The sequence below is a fragment of the Malaya genurostris genome, chromosome 2, assembly GCF_030247185.1.
Source record: "Malaya genurostris strain Urasoe2022 chromosome 2, Malgen_1.1, whole genome shotgun sequence".
NCBI classification, from domain to species: Eukaryota; Metazoa; Arthropoda; class Insecta; order Diptera; family Culicidae; genus Malaya; species Malaya genurostris.
The window spans coordinates 320,723,676-320,750,881 of NC_080571.1; the positions used below are offsets into that span (position 1 = coordinate 320,723,676).

The 27,206-nt window shown below is 39.7% G+C and overlaps 1 protein-coding gene and 1 non-coding gene across 7 annotated transcripts in view; one reads left to right on the top strand and one right to left on the bottom strand.

The window, feature by feature from the left end:
- Nucleotides 1-27,206, bottom strand: part of LOC131431279 (disintegrin and metalloproteinase domain-containing protein 10) — a 235,095-nt gene that overhangs the window by 198,792 nt on the left and 9,097 nt on the right. For 3 of the 6 annotated variants that reach the window (XR_009229659.1, XM_058596894.1, XM_058596890.1), the window contains exon 2: nucleotides 7,851-9,148. Coding sequence is in view for 5 of the 6 variants with exons in the window: in XM_058596894.1 (XP_058452877.1) it covers nucleotides 7,851-7,908 (58 nt within the window). In the remaining variant the exon portion in view is untranslated. Of the gene's footprint in view, nucleotides 1-7,850; nucleotides 9,149-9,207; nucleotides 9,229-9,248; nucleotides 9,604-24,951; nucleotides 24,972-27,206 lie in introns of those variants that run through there. The other 3 variants (XM_058596893.1, XM_058596891.1, XM_058596892.1) reach the window with 3 other exon arrangements.
- On the top strand, nucleotides 4,789-4,861 carry Trnak-cuu (transfer RNA lysine (anticodon CUU)). The gene has a single exon. It is a non-coding gene; the product is annotated as a tRNA-Lys (tRNA).

Below are 27,206 nucleotides of genomic sequence, written 5' to 3' on the forward strand. Positions count from 1 at the left end.
GATAGCCTATAAAAAAAATTAACTTTTTGTCGATTCAGAAGGCACCTAAAAATTTAATTCGTGCTATGATTTCTCAAAGATGTCTTCACTGATTTTCAAATATTTTGAAACAAATGTAAACTATACAGCTATTCAGGTGAATTTATCTGACTTCGGCCATACCGATTTTAGAATTCCGGTTCCAGTATAAAATCGTTTCTCAAAGCTCAATCGTTTTCTCAAAAAAGCCTAATCAAATATCAGAAACAAAAATTCAAATTAAAATAAACTTATATACAAAATTAACTAATTTTATACATACATACAAAAATTAATTAATTTTATCCAATTATGACTTCCGGTTCTCGAATTACATCATGATGAATTTTTAAAATTCAAACCGATATAGAAGATGGGATTGAGCTTCAAAGTTGAACTCAAAACTGTTGTAATGTATTCGTTTTATGGCCATACGGATCGGTTTGGGTTATTCTGGTTCCTGAATACCGGCTTTGGAAGTACCTTAAATTACCATAAACTCTAAAGTGGAACTTACATATCATGGCATCTTTAATCGATTATCACACTTCTAGATTTAAATTCGATCCGATTTGCAGTTTCGACATTACAGAGTAATGAGTGATTAAAATCTCAAATTGTCGCTTAAAACGACGGTCATTAAAATAATGTCATGAAAACTTAAACACCGAAGAATATTCATGCAAAAAACACATGCAGATTGGTAAAAAAAGGTATCATCTCACTGCTAGGTGGATTAAACACGTTTTTTTTTTTCAAAGGGCATCAAAGTGTATCGCTGTAGATGGAGATTATACTGAAGAAATAAAAAAGTTTTTACGGGAAAAAATCGACTTTTTCTTTGCTAGGCCCGGGACTTCTCCGGGTATAATACTGAAACAGTTGCGTTTTCTGAAATATTACCACTGCCATTTAAAGTGATGCCGGAGGCGTCACAATATTTTCAGTTGATACTCTAGTAGGTGAAGATTGTTTTTGTTGGGCGATTGTAATATTATTTTCGTTTGTTGGATCGGAAGTACTAGGTTTTTTAGTTGCCGATGTTGAACGGTTATTCTTGTTCTTACCTTTCTCTATAGAGTATTAGAATTGCTGGAAAACCGAGTATCGAACGGAGGCTCGGAGACCCATAGTGTAAGATACCAATTGACTCAGCTCGACGAGATCTGAAAATGTCTTAGGCTCGTTTGAAATTTACTGTCACATCTCGTTCCGGAGATATAATGGCATAAGTGACGTAACCGACATAACGCGTTGTATTTTTTACCGCTCAATTTTCTCGGAGATGGCTGAACCGATTATAACTCGTTTGAAAGCTACTAGTAGGCCATTTAAAAGGTTCGAAGACCAAATTGCTGTGACTTCTGGTTCTGGAGATATGATGGTATAAGTTACGTAACCGACAGAACACGTTGTTTTTACCGCTCTAATATATGTAAGGGTGCCAATATTTTGGGATCAAGCACCTTGAAAAAAGTCTCAATGCACAATTTAGGCTAAATCCGATATGAGTAAGGGGTACATGAAATTTCTGAAAAAGAAAACAGAATTTTTAATGCCAAAAGTCGAGATTTAGTGTCATTTTGAAGAAAAAAAATATTTTGAACTTGAAAAAAAAACTCTGTACCAGAAAATCGATTTCTTAAAAAGTCGATTTTCTTTTTTTCGAGGTGACACTAAATCTCGACGTTTCATACAATTCTAAGACTTTTGGCATCAAAATTTTTTTTTCGATTTCGAATAGTGATTTTTCATGATCTATGAAAATACCACTAAGTGGCCTAAGAAGGGTTTTTTTTAGATTAGCAACACTCATCTCATACAAATAGAAAAAGAAAAGCATTTTTACACCACTAGGTGGATTAGGAAGGGTTTTTTTTTATTAAAGATAACTTTTTTTATAGTGAGCTGGTTGCTCACAGAATTGACATTTAGTTAACTGATTTTTATAGGTTACCAGTGGTTTACAAGGATATTGCCTCTCTCGATACTAAATGTCACGGAATCGTCTTACATAGTCGTATGCACACACAGGCCATTCCGGACACCAGGGAAAATCTGTTTTACTTTCCTTTCCCCCTGTCTTGTCGAAAGTAATGTTCACTGACCTGCGAGGGAAGTTCATGTAAACGCATTTCTATGGCACCGTCTACCACGCACTCAGGATTTTTGTATTTCACATTATCATATTCAAAACTGTGCACCTCGTCGTTGACCGAAATGAATGTTACTGAATCAAGTTCACGTTCAAACCTAATATATACTGAGGTACAAGTTTTGTTCAACTGTATCTCGAATACATTCTTTACGTCTAGGTGCGTTTTTATAGTTTAATTTCCATCTCCCCCCGTTGGTGAGTACTCGATAGACTGAAATTTCTCTTCGAAATAATTTTCTCTAGTTTCATTAAATACTTCTCAGTATGTGATAGCAAATTTAAAACAATCATTAGAGAAAAAAACTTGACTCTTATCCAACTATTGTGAAACATGACAAAACAAAATCCCCCATTCTGCACCACCAAAACTCGTTTAAGATTTTCCCTTCGCGAAAGTTTACCATACAGGAGATTTAATTAAGCAGACAAAATAGAAATGCCAAAGTGCACACACTACTAACGCATATCGTACGATCCTCCAGCAGCCAAGTCTCCCTTCTGTCGAATTATGCGTTCGGTTTGTCAGTACGGTGACACTACTCTGCCGTTGTTATATCGCTTACCCGGGAGGGAAATTTGCGAGATCTGACTGCGCTCCGTTTGTCGTTTCATCGTTTTATGATGACGCACGCATTGCACTTGCACATGTCCGCCTATTTATTGCGTATAGCGATGTGAGATGACAGTCGTTGAACCCGGCTGCAGCATATCCCCAGCGCGATACATACGAAGATATGCAAAATAGGGGCAACGAAGCCAGTCAATAGTCTATAATTTGATTATCCGGACGGGCTTCGTCGGAAATCCGAAATGACCCACTGAAATGCAAATCCCGCCCAAAGATTGCGTCGCCTGTCTGTACCGGTTAGGTATGCATGGTTAGCTTTTGGAATTTCGCTAACATCGAACTGACAGAAACAGACGGAAGATCTTGAACAGGCTTCAATCGATAATCTCACGCTCGTTTTGTGATCCAGGGCTGTTAAATATTCGATAGAACTCCAATAGAACAGTTTTCCAATCGTTGGTATTATTTAATTGTAGTTAAAGATTATTAAGCCGTTATGGAACTATTGAAATCAGCAGAATTCCAAATAACTTCGTTCAGATTTAGCTACCGTACAAAAACGATGATGGACGGGTACCAGTAGCATATCGTCACGGACATTCGACCGAAACATGTATGGCGGCCGAGAACTCATGTGTCAATGTGTCGGCACATACTCACCGGTGGAATCTTTGGATGTACACACATTTGTTCTTTCTCCATCTCTGTCACGCGCGGTGGATTGCTATTATGACAGTAAAACAGTGCAGTGTTCGTACATTTCTATCGTTGGAAGTTACCGAACGGGTGCAGATTGTGAGTCAGCCGCCCAGTGATGCAAACATTGCATTATACCACAGCGTTTCCTTTCGTCTGCTCCCATAGCAGTAGCACCATCATCACCACAACACCAAATGCTGCGAATTGAACGGCCCAAGTTCTGTCGGTCACAAGACGTTCAGATTTGTTCACAGCGGGTACATTTGAGTGAAGCTAAACAAAATCTTCTGTAATGGCATACATCAAAAAATTGTCGATCAGTTCAGCAAAAAAAGTTCGATTGTCGATAGGACCCCCTCTCTATCATTGCAACATTACGAGAAATGCAGCGAAACAGAACGACACCAACGGTACACAATCAAGTTAATAGAAATTCATATTTATGACCAATTCAATCCAAGACACATTCCACAGTGAGAGAGCACAACATACAACATACATCACAGTCCTGGTCGGGCTTGCAAACGTGCTCCCACTCGGCATGTGCATAAATATGTGCGGTGAATGTACGACGTCAGCTAGTTCAATTTTCTTTTCCATCTACTTATCGCATCACTTAAAAATTTGAAAACATTACGAAACGTTCATCTCGCTGCGATTAATTCGCCGGGCGATTTTGTTTTTTTTTACGGCGATCCGTTATGCCTGCCTCATAGCAAATGCACTTTTTTATGAATGTGTTCAAGGTTTACGACACCGGTTCCGTCCGATAGCAGTCATCTTCATAATCATCATCTGCCAAGGACGTCTTCGGGGTTTCGCGAAACAAAAAAAAAATAAGTACGACCGCGTTTCCATTTTACGCTTCGCTGAGCGCCGACTCAGCAGTAGCAGCAGCAGCGATGTTCTTGACGAGATCTCCGATTTGTGACTTATCGGAATTAAAGCCACGGCAACAACACCGGCCCCCCCTGCCATGGCTGACGGAAATGGTGCCCGGTTGCTATTAAAAGTAATGCTTCAGCGAATTCGAGTCACTGTCAAGGGTACAAATCGGTTGTTCGGCTACGGTGCCAGTAATGGGATGCGGAATTCAATTCGAATGTGTTTTCGGAAAACATAACGATACACAACTTCCCTCCCGATTTATCAGAAGAGGAAATTGATTTTCGGTTTCCTGTCTTGGACGGAACCCGGGACATTGATTAGCTGTCAGCAGTTTGATGACACATGGGATCTGAAGAGGGTTTTTAGAAGAAGTTTGACGAGGATTTAATTTCGTTCTGAGTGAGTGGTTTTGTTTCTAGAAACGTGTAGTGCAGCGATGAGGAGATTGTATTCACAAGCCCGGCTAGCTCAGTCGGTAGAGCATGAGACTCTTAATCTCAGGGTCGTGGGTTCGAGCCCCACGTTGGGCGATATATTTTTTTCGGAAGAGAGTTTTTTTCGCGTATTATTTTTTCTTTGATGCTTGAAAACCATCGCATATTTAATAATGAAGAATTTATTCCAGCCATACTTATGGAAATCGGGATTAGTTTAACGTGGAATTATTGCTTCTTTTTTTTACTGTAACAAAACTATCCAAAAAAACCTTTTTTAATCCACCTAGTGGTGTAATGATGCCTTTCTCATATTATTTATATTTTCAAAAATATCGCTAGAAGATTCTGTGAAGAAATTCTTTATTTCAATCGCACTAAATTGAATAAAATAAGAAACTTTCTTTGGGTATAAACTAACATTAACCTTTTTAATTTGTAAAAAGTTATGTCAAATTAATAAGATTTTTTCTTTATTTTGCATCGTCGCACTAAATAATTAAACACACTTTACCCTGTAGTTCTGGAACCGGAAGTCGGATTCGGACGAAATTATACAGCAACCTATGAGACTATAGGAATTTTTTTTTGAGCCTGTTTGTGGAAATCGATCAAATCACCTCTGAGAAAATTGAGTGAGTCTCGTTTTAAACTTTTTGACCACTATTTCCGGTACTTCTGGAACCGGGATCTTGGAACTAGTATACCCGAAGTCGGTTCGTTTAGTAAGTAACTAATGTAGCCTACAAATTGAATCAGTTTTAAGCCAAATCTAGAACAATTTCACCCTTTTTTGCATCATCGCTATAAATGACGGTGTGAAATTCAATAGCAACACATGGGACTATGAGATGTTTCATTTTATGAGTGACATTATTTGACACATACGCACATACATTGCTCAGCTCAATAAACTGTGTCGAACGATATAGAACATTTAGCCCTCTGGGTAAATTTTCACTAGTAAGTTTTCAAGTGATTGCATAAACTTCCTATATGAGAAAGGTAATAAGTGTACATTTATAGAAAAGAATCGTTATCATGATTCAACAAATTGAATAAAAGAATTAGAAATTTACATTTTTTTCACCAGGGAAGTCCTCCCGAACCGACGCTTACGGTACGCGTCTACGACCCGACCAAGAGGATGCCTAAGTCGATCTAATGATTCCGGTTGGCTCGTGACTTCCGGTTCACTGGCGCCCTGACGATCCTAGTGGTATTACGCCACGATTTACTCGTCTAGCCCCCGATGAAGGATCCAGACTACTCCGACGAAGAGTTCCCCGGCGAAGGAAGTTCTCCCGACACCGAGTTCTCTGTTACACCACACGGGACACCCGAAGGAGTGCCGAGGTCGGTCCGGTGATTCCGGTTGGAGCATGGCTTCCGGTTCGCTGGCGCCTCGACGACTCGAATCGGTGTTGTGGCGACTGCTCGACTAGCCCCCGCCGGAGGATCTAGCCTACACCGACGAAGGAGGCTCTCCCGAAACCGACGCTTCCGGTTCACTGGTGCCCCGACGATCCTAACAGTTTTACGTACTACTCGTCTAGTCCCCGACGATAGATCTAGACTACTCCGACGAAGAGCTCCCCGGCAAAGGAGGTTCTCCCGGACCGACGTTTATTCGTTGATCCCTCTTGAGCCTACTACGGTTGCACGCGGCTAGCGGTCGCGGCTGCCTGTTGTTGTTCCGCACTACATTTCCGCTGCAATATGCCCGCAATTTGGGATGCCACGGTCGACACTGCGTTCCAGTTCTCTACGCAGTGGCACATTCTCTGGATCAGGTTCTCCGGTGTGGTGTCAATGACGCATGCCTCCAGTAGCTCACTCCTTTGAGGCGCGAAACGGGAACATGCGAACAAGACGTGTTCTGCCGTCTCGATCTCGTCTGGGCAGCCAGGACATACAGGGATGCTGGACCTGTGGAGGTACCATCTGAAGCACCCGTGGCCTGTGAGGAATTGCGTCAGGCCGAAATTCACTTCTCCGTGAGGTCTATCTAACCAACTCGAGACCCTAGGTATGAGCCGATGTGTCCACCTACCCTTGGTTGAGCTGTCCCACTCTTGTTGCCGTCTGCGTATAGAAGCGGCTTTGGAGGCCCTACGGGCATTCCGGTCTCCTCGCATGTTGTAGCACTCCGCGTCTTCCTTCACTTACAGACCGATAGGCATCATACTTGCAACCACCTAGGCCGCACCGTTTATTTAGCAGGGGTGTTTCGTTATCTTCATATGAACTTAGCGAAGTATTTAAAAATTTAAAAACGATTAAGCAACAAATTCAAAATTACCGTAACTAATTTGTAACTAATTAGTAACAAATTAGTCCACCGGGTTTTGATTTGTTTTCAAGCTTAGTTAGTAGCGGTGCTTCGTTAAATTCATATAAACAAATTGAGCAACAAATTCAAAATTACCGTAATTAATTAGCAACTTATTAGCAACGATTTATTAACCTATTTGCGTTATCATCGGCGATAGGTGCTTCGCTAACTTTATGTTCATATTTCCAGTAGTAAAAAGTTCGGAAACCATCTAAAATAACGGAAATTTGATAGTTCCGCCCTTCCTTTCCAGCAATTGAAGTTCTTTGTATTACTAAGATTGAGATTTTTGAAGAATCCGAATTTTTAGGCAAAACTGTAAGATTTGGAAGCATTTATTCGTAGAAAAGAGAAACTTCTTTGAAAAAAAAAACAGCTGATTCATGGTTTCAAGAATTATCTTATTGAAACAGTTTTTGTTTTAGTAATATTATTACATACGTTTTAGTCGAAATATTCCGCGCATATCTTTATTTATTCGTATTAAGGTAAAGTGTCATTTCCACAGTGAATCTGTTTGCCTCCACTTTATAGGGAACACAATTTAGAAACCCTGCGTTCAATAGTAGAACACATTTTCGCCGAAACGAAAAATAAAGCACAGCAATTTTGGTGGCGTGATGGAAAACCATTCTCGCCCACGAACTCTAGGTTCTTGACAACAAAGAATTTCAACATTTTGATGTTTGCCCCCGCCTCATTATTATTATTACTTCTGTTATAATTGAAGCCCGACTGTATATTACTCACCACTTTCGATGTCGATGACGAGAAGAGTGAAAACGATTAATCCACATTTTAGAAACATTTTCCAAACAATGCTGCCGCCACCGTTTGCCAGCCGGCCACTACCCGCTGCTGCCGGTTGCCACCTGCCTGAGAACACCCAGGCCCAGGACCGGGTGCTTCACTGCCAGGCCAGCGCGAAACGGTACCTGCTTGGTGTGTGGATGTTTGTTAGCGTTGTTTCGAGCTCTATCTCGCTCTATCTACACTCACTTCTCCACGCCCAGCAGCAATCTAAACGCGAAATAATAAACAAACGTGACCGCCGCCCCTCGGATTCGGCTACGACTCTAATGGATTGCGCGGATCGCCACTGTGTCACCAATATACTGTTGAGTTTGCAAATTTCGTGTCGCACTTTGATACTTTGGAACAGAGTTTCACTATTTCACAATTTCCATGATGATATTTAGTAGCTTCATGACAATTCACCGTGGGTACTTTGACTGGAACTCATTTCTATTGTGCTAGCGACTTTGACGAATTTAATGACTCCGATGGAACGCTGGATAAACAGGAACTACAGACGACACTTTTTTTCCCCCCGGTTTAGAGTCGTGACGATGACAACCCCAACAAGGAATGAATGCAGCCAACCGAATAACGGCGCATTCGGGCATGCATTATCTGACCAAGAGTTGAGTATGATTTTCCCCCTCTGGTGCTGCTGCGGTTGCTCGGCTGAGACCTTCACTCTGGTCGAAAAGTGTTGGAACACAAGTGGATGCACAAATTTCACCGACTGAGCACTCGAGTGGTGCAAAATTAATCGAGTATTTGTGTATTTTTCCCTTTTTGAATCAATCGAAAGCAGTTGATGGATGGATAGCCGTCGAAAAGCAACACAATCTCGCCACTACACACTCTTGGAAACGGGCAAATAAAAGCTTGTAAAATTAATAACAGACAGCCTCCTAATCGCTAGATCGAGGGCTTTCGGATGCTTGATTTGTAACGCATTATTTGCACTCTCACTTTAACTTTAACAGAACACTTTTGCTTTCCACACGTTGGCACCAATCACACGGCTTATGCACGGAATTGTGTACTTTAAAAACTTCACTCCGTGCAGCCCACGCTGAAGAGGGCTCTTTGTATATCCTGGTATGAATTCCACTAACAACTACTGGCACTGGCGTCGCAGCACTCATTCACTGAACAAAGACACACAGCATCCTTTTTTGCCTTTCACGAAGGACGACATTTCTGATGAACCCACCAATACCAGCACGCGCACGCCAGTGGATCCTCGACTGGAATTCCTGAAACGAAATGAGAATGAGAAGAAAAAGTTTTTATTTGCATTGATTGATCTACGCACCAGACATTGTTCGAAAAAACCTAGGAAAATAATTATTTTACCGAAGAATTTTAGCATATTTTCGAAACGAAACTACTATCGGTACTATTTTTCACATCTCCAAGGGCGACCAGTTACCATCTTGCTAATCAACCTTTCGCCAAAAAAAAAGCACACATAGAATATCACCAGCTGACTGTTTTCGAAGAACTGAATCGTCTACAACAAGAACCCATTGGTTCCGAACGACAGTTCCACTGCTCCTGGATGAATGCCTTTCAAACGATGCAATCCGGGAGCAGAAATTATCAGTCCTTAGTTAACCAGTCACTTGCACAATTTGGAACCAGAAGAAATACTGCCACCGACGAACCGTGTCAAGCAACCCCCGATGAGTTCAAGAGTTCGTCAACAAATTTCCTTTCCTTTGTTATCGCAGCGTTATGATTCTCATAGTCAGGACCAAAAGTGTGTGCTGGGTGAACCACTGCGCAGGTTCTTTCCAGTGAGTCAGTCCTGGAAGGATTCCGACACCAATACAAAGGGGACGAAGAAACGCGCAACGAACGCAGAGAGAGAGAGAGAGGTGGTAACATGTTTCGACAGCACACACATCCGAACTAGGAGAGGATAATCACCACTGGCACGTTGGCTAGTGGAAGGCACATAACTGGATAGAGCAGAGCCTTTCGTGTGTCGTCGTCAGCATTTCCACGATTGTTGTTGGTCATATGTTTTTCCTTTCGAAGATTGTGGAAGAAAAGTGAAATGGGCAGAAACTCGTGGCGAATGGGTTGCGGTGGAATGGGGGAGGGGGTGAAGGAAGTCGGTTCAAGAACCGAGTGTGATGGATTTTAAGCGTACATTGTTCCGGAATTGCGTTCCGGGTGCGCTCGACTGGAAATCCATTGGATTTACCTAAATTACTGAATTTGATTGATATTATCCTAAGGTCGGAACTTTGAAATCAGTGAAACATTTATCGTAGCTGAATAAAAAAGGCTTCGACGAAGCTTTGAATTACGATCAGTGTGAAAATATTCAACAATAAAAAAAATTCAACAATAAACTTTCAAAATGTGGAATAAAAAAACCTAACTGAAACCTAATTAAGGGGTTAAATAAAAATTATTGGAATTAGGAGCACAAAACGCATTTTATTCCATAAACCAGAAATAATTCACCATTTATTGTATGGCGTTAAGAAAAAAATATATAATACTGTGGTACTCTTCAAATAATTTTCTTCGATTCTTGAAAGAATAATCGAAATCAGTTTGTTTGACCGTTCACTGATAAAAACTATCAATTGGAGAAGATTTGAGGTTGATTTAGAAAACTTTCTACGGTTTTTCACCCCTGTCAGTGAACCCCTTTTTTAATACAGTTTACCCTATATTTCCAGATCCGAAAGTCGGATCCGGATGAAATTCAGGAATTACGTATGGGATCACAGGACCTTTCATTTGAACCTAAGTTTGTGAAAATTTGTGGCGCCATCTATGAGAATTTCATTTTTTTCACATTTTACCCCATAATTCCGGAACCGAAAGTCGGATCCAAATAATGTTCAGGAATTTTGTATGGGACCACATTAAAGGTCTCATTTGAATCTAAGTTTGTGAAAATCGGTTCAGCCATCTCCGAGAAAAGTTAGTGCAAAAAAACGTTACATACACACATACAAACAGACATTTTGCGTACTCGACGAACTGAGTCGAATGGTATATGACACTTGGCCCTCCGGGCCTCGGTTCAAAAGTCGGTTTTCACAGTGATTGCATAACCTTTCTATATGAGAAAAGCAAAACCTGCTTTAATTCACTTAGTGATGTAATGATGCCTCTCCCATATTAAGGAGTGTATCGAAAAGTAGTTACCAACATTGATTATTGAATAAAAAAGCGAAAAAAAACATATTTTGACATCAGTTTTCGATATATTGCAGAAAAATTACATTTTCATGCATTTCACTGATTATATTGAAGACAATCCTAGTTTCTGTGAAACGCTCGCACTTTGGACTTGACATTCTTCATTAAATTCTGCACAGTTACTTTTGTGACTTTCCTGGTGGTTTAACTCCTGCATGTTTTGGGACACTGTACCTTCCTTCCGAAAGAGCCGCTTGACAATTGCCCAATACCTTTCAATTGGCCGAAGATCCGGGCAGTTCGGTGGGTTGATGTCCTTTTCCACGAATTGTACATTATTTTTTGACAACCACTGTAGAACGGAGTTGGCGTAGTGGGCTGAAGCCAAATCCGGCCAGAATAGAGGAGGAGCCTTATGCTTTTTGTACAGCGGCAGCATTCTCTTCTTCAAACATTCTTCCTCGTACATCTTGGCGTTAATTGTGCCCTTCGTGAAGATAATGGACGACCGCAAACCACAGGTACAAGTTGCTTGTCAGACCAACACCTTCTGCCCAAACTTTTCCATCGCCACCAACGTCGTCCAGGTCCTGGTTCACCGATTTCGTATAATATTGCGGTCCGGGCAGCGCTCGAGAGTCTTCCTTGGCGTAGGTTTCGTCGTCGATCACGATGCATCCGTCTTTATTCTGTAGAATCCGGTTATACAGTTTTCGCGCTCTTGTTTTGGCCTGAACTTGCTGTACCAGGGACTTTTTCGGCACCTTCTGTTTCTTGTACGTTTTCAGGGAGTTCCGAACTTTGATCCGTTGAATCATCCCGATGCTGGTGTTGAACTGCTTGGCCAAATCCCTCGTCGACGTCGATGGGTTTTTCCTGATGTACTCAACCACTTTTAAGTCCCGAACTAATATTAACCTTTTCAATTTGTAAACAGTTATGTCAAGTTAATAAGAATTTTTCTTGATTATGCATCGGCGCACTAAATGATTGAACACTCTTTACCCTATAGCTCTGTAACCGGAAGTAGGATGAAATTAAACAGCAACCTATGAGATTATAGGAACTTTTTTTTGAACCTGTTTGTGGAAATCGATCAAATCATCTCTTAGAAAATTGAGTGAGTCTCGTTATAAACTTTTTGATCACTACTTCTGGTATTTCTGTAACTGGGAACTTGGAACCAGTATAGCCAAAGTCGGTTCGTTTAGTAAGCAACTAATGTAGCCTACAAATTGAATCAGTTTTAAGGCAAATCTAAAATAACTTTACCCTTGTTAGCATCGTCGCTCTAAATGACGGTGTGAAATTCAATAGCAACCTGTGGGACTACGAGATTTTTTTTATGAGTGACATTATTTGACACGCACAGATCCATACATTGCTCTGCTCGATGAACTGTGTCGAATGATAAAGAATTCTCAGCCCTCTGGGTCAATTTTCACTGCATCAACTTTCTATATGAGAAAGGCAATAAGTGTTCTTTTGTAGAAAAGTATCGTTATCATTATCTTGTAATAACACTAACAAGTAGGTGCAAATTGAATAAAAGAATTAGAAATTTACATTTTTTTCACCTGAAAAATATCAATTTTAATGTGGCAACCCTGCATGCTTTACAAAATTGAACAAAGCACGCTACGAACGGAGCAAAGCCACACGTATAGTCGCGTCCTAGTTTTGCATCGTCACTTTGAATGACGGTTTGAATGTTTTGACACTCATTGCCCTATAATTTCGGAGCCGGAAGTCGGATCTGGATGAAATTGCACAGTATATTTAAAGACAACGAGAGCTTTAATTTGAATCATGATTCGTGAAAATCGGCTTAACCGTGGCTGAGAAATCGAAGTGAGTTCCATTTTTGAAGATTTTCTTCGCTATTATCGGTGCTCTCGGAAGTGGAAACCGGGGACTAGTAGCCCCAAAGTAGTTTTATATATTCACCAACTAACAAGATCTGCCAACTAGATGAATTTAGCAGTCAGTTTTAATAAAAATGTGCACCTCGTCATCGCTTGTGAAAAAATACCCATGCAATTGAAAACTTTCACTAATCGCACTGTAATACCGGAACCGGAAGTCGGATCTGGAATAACTTCTCGGGGACTTTTTAAAGAATTTTTAAACCTTTTATTTGTTTCTTAGTTTGTGAAAATCGGATCCAAATGAAATTCAACAAAATTGTTAAGACCTTTTATTTGAATCTTGGTTAGTAAAAATCGGTTCAGCCATCTCTGAGAAACGTGTGTGACTATTTTTTTTTACTTTTTTTGATGCATATCACCCTGTAATTCCAGAACCGGATGTCACATCCAAATGAAACTCAGGAACTATGTATGGGACCTGCCATTTCTGAGAAAATTGAGTGACATTATTTGTCACATACACACATACACACGTACACACACAGACAGTTTGTGATCTCGACGAACTTAGTCGAATGGTATATTGTTTGGTTTTACAGAATCTAGGTCATAATCAGGCGGCATCCAAGAGTTCTCTGGAAAAATGAAATCAGTATATGAACGCGTGACTGGCGACTTTTACATAGCCTTTGAGTGCGGTTTGTTCTCGTAGTACTACAGCAAATTGATGTCTGTGGTAATGTCTGTGGAAATTCTGGAACCTCCTCGGAATATAGGCCTTGAAGTCTGTCAAAGAAAACGGTGACATTAGTGAGCTTCTTTTTTGCGAGTCTATACTCGTGGTATCACATTCAAATAATTGGACCATTGTGATGCGTTTTGAGGTAGTGCTTGTTCATCCAAAAATTACTTGGAGTATAGACCTTAACATTTACCAGCGTAACCAAGTGAACTATCAAGACCTTTGTACGCGGTTCATGTTCGTGATAGCACATGCAAATAATTTGCTTATTATGAATATTCAAGGTCATCCAAAAACTACCTGCAGTTCAGACCGTAAGATCTACCAGAATAACAAAGTACATTAACAAACTTATCGTTCACGGTCCATACTCGCGAAGTACTTGGACAACTGAAAATATTCCGGAAATAGAATAGAATAGACAAGTAAGCAATATGTAGCTCAATGACTATGAGCAGCATTGAAAAATTGTTCATAAACTGCTGATTGCTCGTGAAAATCTTAAGACCTGTTTTCACTGAAGTTCTTGGAATTCTGAGATCATACCTGGAACAGTTATAAATAGAAAAGTAAGCAATGTGTAGCTCTAAACATATGCAGAGCAAACAAAAATAGATATTAGCCGTTGTAGTTATTGCAATGGCACAGCGTAGTCTCTAAGGACATAATTCCAAGTAGTCCTTGGATCTTGGAATATCTCTTACGGAATTCCATATTCTCAGAATATACTCAGATGGTTTTGCGTATGAACGTAGTTAGATTTTTTTCTGTTATTTACAGTAAAATCGAATGGAATTGAAAAAAACCTTTTTCGCTCGAAAAATTTGAAATAACGTGATGATTTATTTACTTTACGAGAAATTAAACTTACGCACCCCCGACGCCGCGCGTAAATTGAGAGTCCAATGTATTGCGAATTGATACCGTTTAAACTCAAATCGAACATCTCAACAGCACGATAGCCACCATTACCGGCCGGCCCCATCTCCATCGTTCACAGGGAAGTATAAAGGATAAGCGGGAGTGGAAATTTTGTTGCTTCACCTACTTTACGGAAGGCCATTGACTCATCATTCTCTTCCGTATTATTATTATGAATGTTATTTTATTTCACCCCAGTTTTAGCCATTAATTAGCCGTGATTTCGTTCAATAGATGTCGCTGAGTTGGTGATTTGTTGAGTTCTGAAACCTTTTCGATTTATAAACAGTGTTGAGTATAGTTTAGAAGATTTTTTTCCGTTTTTCGAATCGTCGTACTTGAAGAACGGTTTGAAAGTTTAAGTCCTCATCACTTTGTAATTTTTGGTCCGGATAAAATTCACAAGTCTTGTATACTTTTTATTTGAATCTAAGTTTACGAAAATCGGCTCATGCATCTCTGAGAAAACCGTAGTGAGCTCCGTGTGGGAATATTGGGCCACTTTTTCCGGTATTTCCAAAACCGAAACCTAGAAACCGGAACCGTTAAAGCAGCTTCGATTGGCCATAACCTAACGAAGCACACAGTGGAATAGTTTTTTAGCACGGTTCCAAAATGTTTTATTTTCATTTGCATCGTCACCTTATAATATATTGGAATAGGAAGTTCAATCCGGATTAAATTTAAACTGAATAAAACTTTTAGTTTGACGATATGTTTGTGAAAAACGTCTACACCAACTCTGAAAATTTTTAGTGAGGTTAGTTTTGGAGTAATTTATCACTTAAGTTTCCGGTACACATGGGATGAGAAGTTCCGGACCTATCAGAGAAAAAGTTGATTTTTTACCGAGAAAACTTTTTTATTCTTCAATATAATCTCTATCTATCAGGTGTACAACTTTGCTTCCGCCGTTTTTTTAAATTAAAAGCTTTATTGCGAAAAAGTGCTTACAGATGTATTATTCAAAGTATTGTCCGTCTAGCTAGCGACAACTTTCTTCCATCTTTCCGGCAATTTTCGGATTCCGGTTCGAAAAAAGGAGTCCTCTTTTGACGCTATCCATGAAGCAATCCATTTTTCTAACTCTTCGAAGGATTGAAAATGTTGATCTGCCAGGCCGTGTGCCATCGAACGGAATAGATGGAAGTCAGAAGGGGCGAAATCTGGGGAATACGGCGGGTGGGGACGAAAGTGACATTTTTGGTAGTATACCATTCTACCGTTGATTTCGAGTAGTGGCAAGAAGCAAGATCTGGCCAAAAGACAACAGGATCCTTGTGGCTTCGAATCATGGGTAGAAGTCGTTTTTGTAAACATTCCTTGATGTATGCTTCGCTGTTCATTGAAGCAGTGGTGATGAAGGGTTTCGAAATCTTACCGCAGCTACAAATTGCTTGCCAGACCATAGCTTTCTTACCAAATATTTCGACTTCAATCGATGTCTTGAACTGGTTTAACACGCCCTTCTCGCACCGTATAATATTGTGATCCCGGCAAGGATTTGTAATCGAGTTTGACGTAGGTTTCGTCGTCCATGATTATGCAGTTCAAATTTGCAGCAAGAATCGTATTGTACAGCTTTCGAACTCTCGGCCTGATCGATGCTTCTTGTTTCGGACTACGTTTTGGTTGTTTCTGCTTCTTATAGATTCGAAGATTCAAACGTTCTTTAGCACAAAGAACATTCGACTTCAAAGTGCCCACTTTTTTGGCCACATCCCGAACTGAAACCTCCTTCTTTGACTCGAACGCCTTCAGTATACGTTTATCCAACTGAGGGTTAGCAGGACCTTTTTTTTGACTTGCTTTCGGTTTATCCTCAAAACTGTTATCCTCACCGAACTTCCTGATTGCATTTCGCACGGCTTTTTCACTTACGACTTACATTTTTGCTATCTTTTTCAGTGACAGTCCGCGGTCTCTGCACCATTTGTACACCATTTTTCGACGTTGTTCTGCTGAAAGTCCACGCGTTTCGAAACAAACTAATGAAAACGAATAAACAACTGCACAAGTGGTAAGAGAAGAGTGTAAACAACAGGACGCAGCCATAAAAATTGACAGAATCTGAACCATTGCGAAATGGCAGCGGTTTTTGGTTGCGTCCATACTTTCTGGGACTGTCTTTAGTTAACACAAAGTTACTCATAATTAACACAGTGAAAAACAAGTATTTTTTAACTCGAAGCAATATGGACTGAATGTTAACGACAAATGTCTAACCTCTTGAAACTATCGACATCAGCTCTTACTGTTCAATATTCATAACAGCCAGAGCCATCTTTTGAAAACGGACGGAACTAATTTGTACTCCCAATATATAAAATATGGTCAGATTTCGCACTTAATTATTTCAGAAGTTTGCAGAAAGATGCAGATCAAACCATTCTAGTTTGAAAGTATTTTTAATTTTCATCAACACTTCGAAGAACTGGTTTGTACCCGAAAGTATCCTAGGATTATATGAGCGTATGTATATCTGACGTAGGTGAAGGTGAAGGTGAAGGTGAAGTTTCTAGACTTCACGTATGTAAATATAATAATATAAATTGGATTTCGTGAAAAACCACCAATAAATTTAGCATGAATTGAAGGTGAAATACACTTTTGAAATGTGCCAAAAAACAAGGACAACATTAATTTTTAATCAAATGACAGCAAATATACAAATTTGTATCACTGTAAACCCTGGCGACGCTCCCGGATACGTGTTCAGCGATCTGAATCCAAGAACGTTAGACCAATTAGAAACAATCGAAACCATACCAGTGAACAAATCACAGAAGCACTGTATCAATTCTGCTACTCAGCTGTGTAATGTGATACGTGGAACGAAAGATGGAGGGGGGGGGGAAGAGTGATCCCATCCTATCCCCAGCAACCGCACCGATTTTACATCTCGGATCGTGCTCATTCGTATGTTAATAAAACCGGTGGGAAAATGGTAGCTGTTCCGGAGCTGGTTATCGGCGATAGCTCTCACAGACCGTTGGATTCAAGTGAAATGCTACAAAGAATATTGGTACGATTGCGAACAGCATTTCGGTGCGTGGTAACCTTCAAAGGATTACAATTTTGATACTCTGTAACAATTCGAGCAATAGCTTGAAGAACTAAAGCTTTGATGGCTGCAAGAGCTAACTCGCAAAATAGGGAGTCCACAACTCAATTACCACGTAGAAGTTAGTGCAATGTAATTACTGATGTTTCAAACGAACAGTGTAGACAAATCTAAATGATAAAGAGTTTTCACAATTTGATTTGCTACGACAGGAATACAACCGAGAGATACGGGATGTCCTGGTCCGGAACCATAAAATCAAGCTCATCAACTTTGACATCGGTAAACGAAATCAGAATAAAGCAATGAGGATTACACTCAGCAAAATAAACTGCTCGTCGCTAGTAATAAATACAGGAGTCGATCTAACACATAAAACCCAATCGGTCAGCAGAATAATTGTGCCGATCCGGTGCTTTAGTGAATCCTCCCCTTCCACTGTCTAGACCGTTCTTGCGAAAGGGGTTCGAAAATCGCTGCTCCCAGTGAATGTTCGAGTATGAGCTCTGGAATGAGAGAGCACGTTGGCGACGCAACAGAATTGCTACAGCATCCCCTCGGGTACCATGGAGTGAATCGTGAATTCCAATATTGACCAATTTTGTGGCCCTGGTCAACGAATGACCGAGCAGATTTTATTGTTCTTGGAACATTCCGATCCCGAAATATAAATGACTAATGAAGCTAAGGGACTGGACGGATCTGAGGTGGAAGGCATTCAACTGGATACCTTTACTATTAATGCTGCATGGGGCGTCTCCAGGATCGGTAATCGATAGACAAGTGAAGACGAAAAAGGACTCAACAGGTGAATTGTGGAATGGTGGTTGAAAGAAAACGTGCTGCAAAAAAAAACTTAATGAACCACCGAAAATCGCTTTGTCGGATGTCTTCGATTGATCGTTAAAAGCTAGTTAGTGTTTCCTTTGTTATTTTCATATACAATTATCCGCTATGTAATTACAACCTTCGAACGCAGGCGAATCTTCGTGATGGCTTTGTCGAAAATTGGTGATTATTGGGGCGAATGAATTGGTTGGATCTTCTGTGCGGACGAGCTTAAAATTAATGAATGTGAACTTTGTTGAAACATGCTCCGAGAGCTATTCTACTGCGTTATTGAACTCTTCCCTTAGAAAAGCTACAATTTAACAAGCCTTTCAGTACTGTTAGTAACTGAAAAAAATGGAAGAACAATATAGCTTGTTTTTGTTTCACTATTCACTTACCGAACAATCCAAGTATAGTTTTACTAGTCATCGGGAAATAGTTCAATGTAGTCACAACGATTCCCATTACATTCTGAAGAAAATTTTTCACATCTTATTCGAGACGGTCGACACTAAACATCGCTTACAACCGGGACGACAGAAACAAAAAACAATATAATGTTGTAAACAATTAGTCTTGAACATAAACTTAGCGAGGCACCTCTCGCCGATGATAAAACAAATAGGAGAATAATTTGTTGCTAAACCCAGTGGATAGTTTTTTGCTAATTAGTCACGATAATATTGAATTTGTTACTCATTTTTTTTTCTTTTTCTCGAAAACTTCGCTTAGTTTATATCAGTGTTGGTGATTACCGAAAATTTGACAGAAGCTGCTATATTGCTAGCTATATTGTATACAACATTTTCAATCCGGTAGAAGATGCTACAAGAACTCGAGTCTCTCAATGCATGAACCGTGAGAGAATTTTGCTCTATTTCTTCGCTCCACTTCATACTCTGAGTATTTCACACCCTTAAAAAACTTTACAGTCTGATAATGATCGTTACTGTGTGGAATTTCCCAAGAAAGAATCGCAAGTTGACAATTCTCGGTTAATTTTTCAAAAGGGCGTATAAGCAAGTGACAGTTTCTTTTTAATCACTCTCTCTTTTGATTATTGTGATGTGATTAAAAATATTTTCTTTGATATCACTATTCTGTTTGAAAGTCGAAAGTTTCGGGTATCATTTCATACAAAGAGTTGAGTGATAAACGTGGACACCACTTGGTAATTAATAGAAGAGAAAGTAAACAAAGAGAAACTGTCACATGCTTATACGCCCTTTTGAAAAATTAACCGAGAATTATCGCAGAAACTCGAATCGATGATTTAACTTGATGATTCTCATACTAGGTTGCAATATTTCAAAACCCTTGTGTGGAGCATTCACATACATTTTCATAGACACAACTTATACAAAGGTTATATGCACATAGTTAGAATAAGCGGCAATAGTAAAATGATTCTATCGCAATTATCAACTGCCTGTATAGAATCGGATCGCGAAACGGGAATAAGCGACCGTTTGTTGCTTCAGAGAGGATCCCAACAGCAGCGTGCTAACCTTTGATTCTCAGAAATGTCATCGAGAGAAATTCGCTCTCGCACTGGTGTCGATTCTATGTTAAATGAGCCATGCCGGGTTTTTGTTGTTGCGATGATATCCGTCTCTCTTTGATGGAACTAATTCAATCGTGTGAAGAGTTGCCAGTGAGCGTTCTTTAATACGATAAAAGCCATCCTTGGTTTATATATAGTTGACGAAGCATCTCTCCTCAATAGGCTTGAAACAAATTGAAACCAAGTGGACAGTTTGTTGCTAATAAGTTGCGAATAAGTTACAGTCATTTTGAATTTGATGCTCAATTTTTATTTTTTATTAGTACTTCGCTAAGTTTATATGAAGTTTGAAAACAAATCAAAACCAAGTGGACAATTTGTTACTTATTAGTTGCTGATTAGTTACGGTTTTTTTTAATTTGATGCTCATTTATTATGTTTATATGAAGTTAACGAAGCAAAGCAAAGTCTTGGCATCAGAGCTTAAAATTGTGATGCATTCTCAGTGAAAGAATCCAATCCAACAGCGTCATTTTCAATAAGTTACTGTCTCATTCGAAAATGACCGACACCAGAACAAACGAAGAGAAACAAAGCATTTTCGTTTCTCATTGAAAAAAGAGAGAGTATAAATGCTAACGATTCCTGATTCCTCTATGATAAGACGAAACCAAACTAACGTCTGCAGGGAGCATCAGCAGAATCTCAATTCTCATTCTTTCATCGATGTATTGAAAATCTGTGACGCTTGGATATAAAAAGTGACTAAAATATGACAAATCGAAGTAATTACACCCAGATCCTCTTTGATATTCAAAATTACTACAGACTCGAGCACCAACAGGTAAAAGTCATTGTGAAACGTTTTTCCTTCATGTTCAATTCTCACTGCTTCGGTTGAATATCGACACTGCATATTATGGGATTTTCACCGAAAGCCGCTAATGACTGAAAGGGCAAATGAAAGAAAGAACACAATTTTAAAACTACTGTTCCGCTTATGTCATTGACTGGACATGTATTTCGTTCGGAGGGTCGAGTGTTATATACCATTCGACTCAGTTCGTCGAGTACGCAAAATGTCTGTGTGTGTATGTGTGTATGTAACGTTTTTTTGCACTAACTTTTCTCGGAGATGGCTGAACCGATTTTCACAAACTTCAGGAATCATAACAAATTGGCTCAAATGGCACGTTCCCCTTTATATTTGGAGATTTGTGCGTTGCCATCAATTTGTTTTTAACATCATTTTCCCGATATATAAGAGGGAAGGATTGAAGGGAAATGGTAAGGTTTGAACTAGAATGGGGAAAATTGACGACACAAAACACAAAAAAGCAAAAGTAAATTCTGCACCCCTAAGGGATGCAGAACAATCTGCTGGGGATCACATTTAGTGGAAACAGATGTAAATTCTGAACCTCTATGAGGTCCCGAATAGTCTGCTGTAAAACCTATTTAGGTTTGTTATTATGTGAGTTCTTTCTGATGAAAGATGCACAGTTTATAAAACCTCCAACCCCCGAGAGGATTTAGAGATTTTACAAAAGCGACACCATTCTGCACTCCCGGAATAATGCAGAATGATTCGCAGTATGTACGAGCAGAAGTAAAATCGATACCCCATAAAGGATGCCAAACAATCTGCTAAACCCTATTTAAGGTGAATACAGAAAGGATTTATTCACTACAAGAACAATGAACCCTTCTGACTATAGCTCCTTATCACATTGGGTGAGAAACGAGAGAATATCCTTTTGTTGGCATGTTTTGATGCAACCCAAGAACCAATCTTGTGCTTTATCCAACTAGTTGAAAGTGGTAAAGCTGGTTCCGGACTAACGAAATTATTCCTTGCACCAGCTCTAGTCAACTCATCATTGCCGATTCTATTCCACACAGAACCGAGTAGATTTCTGCTTCGAACACAGTACAGTATTTACCAAGTGAATGAGACTGCTCTAGCCTCATTTCACGACAGTGGACACCAGTACCAGCACGACCATTCAACAGAGAACCGTCCGTATAACTAACTATGTGTTCATCAAGTTGTCGTTCCAAATAACCAGACAACCATTCCTCACGAAGAGGATAGCTCACATTGAATGTTTTGAAAGAAAAACTGCATGTGAGAGTTAGGTCACTAGGAGCGAGTAAATACTCATCCCACGTAACCATTTGAGACCACAAGCGAGTGTAGCTAGTAGCATAATCTAAAGGATTACTGTTCCAAAGCCCTGTAACCTTAAGACGGTATGCACAAGATAATGCTTCTTGTTTTAGGAGCACATGTAGTGGTTTAATGCACAGTACCGCCTCTAGAGCAGCAGTAGGAGTTGTCGTGAATGCTCCTGTCATCGCCATTAGGACCATCCTTTGGAGATGATTTAGCTTTGACTGAACTGTCGCAACTTCTCCTTTCTGCCACCATACAAGACATCCGTATGCTAAAATTGGTCTAACGATAGTTGTGTAGATCCAATGAATGTATCTGGGTTTGAGTCTCCATGACTTTCCAAAAGCTCGTCTGCATTGGCCGAAAGCCTCGCAAGCTTTCTTAATCCTGAAGTCAATGTGAGCAGACCAATTCAGTTTTGAGTCAAGAATAACCCCGCCGAATTTAACTTGATCGACCACAGTGACCTCTGAACCAAAGAACTGCAACGGACGAGCTCCTGTGATTATCCTACGATGAGTGAAAAGCACCATTGATGTTTTGCCCGGATTTACAGATAATCCAACCTGACAACACCATTGTTCAACAGATCGCAGGGCTTGTTGCATTAAATCAAAGAGAGTGTTAATGCTTATACCGGTCATCAATATATGATAATCGTCGGCAAAACCATAAGTCGGAAATCCAAGGTTATTAAGTTTCCTTAACAAACCATCAGCGACTAGGTTCCATAAAAGTGGGGATAGTACCCCACCTTGAGGACACCCACAGACACTCAGTTTTCTAATCTCTGCTTGCCGAAGCGATGAACAAAGAAGTCGATTGCTAAGCATTGCGTGTATCCAGTAAGGGAAAAACCCAAGATATTCCGTTCACGACTGCAATGTTTAACCTCCTGCAGCCATTCAGCCATCGGCACGGAAATACACCTTGACTTAGGAGTTCCTATTTTTGTGGCCTTTCACGACATGGAACAGGAAACCAGTGGATCAATTCTTGGTAGAAAATAATTCCGCCGGATGCCACACGGCATACCTGTTTGGTGGACTTATATTACCGGTACAGGTGGACCATAGCATTATTCTTAGCCAGTTGGGAAACCGCTACCGACACTACACGGAAGTTGACATTGATGGACAACTTCCATGGATGGCCGAGCAGATTCAAATGAAAGGTCTTGTGGTCCCATACAAAATTCCTGAATATCATTCGGATCCGACTTCCGGTTCCGGAGTTATGGGGTAAAATGTGCAAAAAATTGTGAAAATAAGTGCACTAACTTTTCTCAGAGATGGCTGAACCGATTTTCACAAACTTAGATTCAAATGTAAGGTCTTAAGGTTCCATAAAAAATTCCTGAATATTATTTGGATCCGACTTTCGGTTCGGGAGTTATGGGGCAAAATGTGCACAAAAAAAGAAAATATATGTTCTAACTTTTCTCATAGATGGCGCGACCGATTTTCACAAACTTAGGTTCAAAGGAAAGGTCCTGTGGTCCCATACGTAATTCCTGAATTTCATGCGGATCCGACTTCTGGATCCGGAAATATAGGGTAAAGTGGGTTAAAAATTGTATACCATCACTGAACCATAAAAAAATTCTAAATCGACCTCAAATGTTTTCCAATTGATAGTTTTTATCAGTAGACGGTCAAACAAACTGATTTCGGTTATTGTTTTAAGAATCGAAGAAAATTATTTTGAAGAATACCACAGCATTATATATGATAGTATGATTGATATGAGAAAGGCATCATTACACCACTAGGTGGATTAAAACAGGTTTTTTACTTTTACCTTTCTAATAAAAACAAGTTTCTACCATTTTACAGGTCTTATTAGTAGATGGGTAAACAAACCTAAGTCGAGTAGGTATATCGGAAGTAGTGTTCCAATTGCTCACTAAAACTCGTGTGAAAATCTGAACACTATTTCTATCTCATTTCAACAAAGATGAGCTCTGGTTCTCTTGTAACATGAGAGAAAAAAATCACACTTGAAATGTGACATACCCATTCCAAACAGTACAACGAAGGGTTGCGAAAAATCAAAACAACATCATCTACAGTAACAGTCATGACAACCTATTTCATGAGCTACTGCTGCTGCTGCTGATGCTGATGTTGCTGGTTGCTGCCGCCAATCAACTGAAGGAGGCAATTAATTCGAACAAATAAACCAACGCAAGGCGAAGTGAAACAAAAATAGCGTTCCAAAATAAACACGACCTTAGGCAGACCAACAAAACCAAGTGAGTCTGCAAAATCGCGTTGGTAGTAGTTTCCAGCACGGCGGGCACTGGCACACATCCCAGCAACCAGATGCAACTCATCTTCGGTGGAGTTTTCTTTCAGTTACTGCGGCAACGTCAGGATCCGGGGGTATCCGAGGTGGTAAGGGAAAAAAGTAAGTGCAATACCCCTCGATGGGGGAGAAATGGTCGAACGATGTTTTTTTTTCCTACTTCTTTTGTTTGCTCTGCATGTTTCACTTGGTGGCCCTTTACACTGTTCGATTCAACCAGCCGTCAGTCAGCTTTTTATTCATTACAAGAACATCACGGCGTAGAGGAGAGAGAGCATTGAACAAGGCAAGCGGAATGGATCGAAACGTGACAATGCCGTTATCTTTTCACTCGATGCGTGTGTGTTGTTATTTGCACCCACACACAAGCCACAGCAGACTGATGGCCGCACCGAGCGTTCCGCGGATGGGACGCGAGCATACACGGAACAGGAGATGACAGAATTCGCTACCCTCGAAATGAAAATGGTGGACTCACTCTCGCTCCGACTTGTACTAGCTGCTGGATGAAGTTGCATGTTCGCGCGAACGTGCCTTTTCTGAATGAAATATTTTCACTCAACAACTAGTGAAAACAGTCGAAACGACCTGCTCCTGCCATCCCTTCGACTCGTACATTCTGGCTAAAGAACTGATCATGTTTTTTTTCACATCGCTAGCATAAACAACAAGTTCTTAGCAGTCGACCCAATTGAAAACACTTTTTCCAAATATCGTTCGCACACTATTTATCTTCTCGGTCGAGCCTGTTGTTTCCTCCCACTTCACTGGACTTGATCTGAAAAAAAGGGGGGCCCTCCAGTTTCCGAATACACACCACACAACAATAATTGATCTGGCTATGCTGCTGCCAACACACCAACACCACCATTCGGGAAAGCATTCTTCGTGAAACATAAAACCAGATGAGAGCAGGCAGAACCGAAGCGAGTGTGTGTGGATGCCAGTGTTGTCAGGCCGATTTCGTGACTGTAAAGTTTTTCAAAAATACTATGAACAAACAGACAGACTATTGAAGAAATGTATTTTTTGGGGTAAATTTATCATTAGGGTTTAAAAACCACTTGTAAGAGTTCAATTTCAATCATCAAATCTCTTTTAATCAAAATGAAAAAATATATAAAATTATTAATGCGTAATAAAATTTCTTTCTCAATTTCACAAATATTCAGTAATATTTTTTTTACGTTTCCGTTTATATAAAGTACTAATGAATTGAATACTAATGGATGCTTTTAAATTGATCTGTACTAGTAGAAAAACGATGAACAGCCAGCCGGTCTGAAGTATTTTGACTCTGTCTGATAAATAAAAGCTTCAATCATTTTCATTTAAGTTTTCAATCAGAAAATATAGTCAACTAGCTGACCCGTCGAACTTCGTTTCGCCGAAAAATTATTTGTTCGAATTTATGTTTTCGGACAGCACAAATCTCCAAATATCAAGGAGAACGTGCTATTTGAGCCAATTTGTTCTGATTCCTGATTCGACACACATTCTGTCTAGCCCAAAACAGAAATATCACCAAAAAATAATGTGAAATGTCAAATACTGCAGTTAATTCTTTGAATCAATGCACTGAACACAGATCCCTCTCTAATGGCTTCGATGTAGTAGACACTTTCTTTTCAAGATGCGATTCTAGCTTCCGGCAATCGACTAAAAACGCTCACTAATCAGAATATTTTATTGATAAAAAAAACGAAATATTGAAGACTTTCTTTGCTAGAGTTGTTCATTCGGTATAGTAGGATATATTTACAATTTGTATTTAGAACAAGTAACCAAAAGCTCGTAAAAAATAGATTTGGCTTAAGCAGCATACAAAGTATTCTGAGTAGTTCGTTTTTTTTAGGAATTGCTCATACTTGAATCTTCACCCGATGCAACAAAACAAACTTTGGAGCTGTTCCTTGTACAGCTTCTAAGCAGCGAGAAAGTTTTCTCATACATTTTTCTGTACGTTCAAAGTTGTCAAAAAGTGCCACGCGTATTTCAGAGCTCTAATAAAGTGAATAGTTTTCAGGTACTGTGGATCTTTTGGTTGCATGGTTGCAGACGACGCTTAATTTTTAATTGGATACTGATCTTACGAATTTGAACATTATTCTCAGGATATGAAATATAAAATGGTAGTCTCAATCTCAAATCTCTTAGTTTAACCATAGCGCTTCTAGAGCACGATGCTTTCATTGAGTTTCTGATTTGTTTATCTCACGCTCACAATGACCAATATTATTCATCTGACTCCATTACACATAATCCATTCACTGGTGAACGATATTAGAACTTTTACTCCTGCCTAGAGCGGTGTTTCTAGAATAGTCGTATGCATTTCGCCAGGCATTTAATAAGCAATAATTTCGATACCCAATTAAGCACGTGGCTTGAATCGACAAATCGCATGGATGAAGTATGCATGTCAAATCTCCACACAAAATTACGCGCCAAACGATTTTATCAACGATCTAGTACTCTTTTCTTCGACGGTCAAATGCTTATGCATGTCGTTATGCACCAACCACCTATCGATGATCTAGCAAGCATGGGCGACTTTTTCAACGGAAAATTCGCATTCACATACAAAACAACTTTATTGATTTTTCCCGATGAATTTTTCTTAAATTTTTTGATGTACAAACCCGGTGGGGATAGAAACTAATCAAACAAAAAAAGAATTATGTAAATCGCGCTAACTCGAACAAATGTTGGCAGCACCCTCTTAGATCTGAA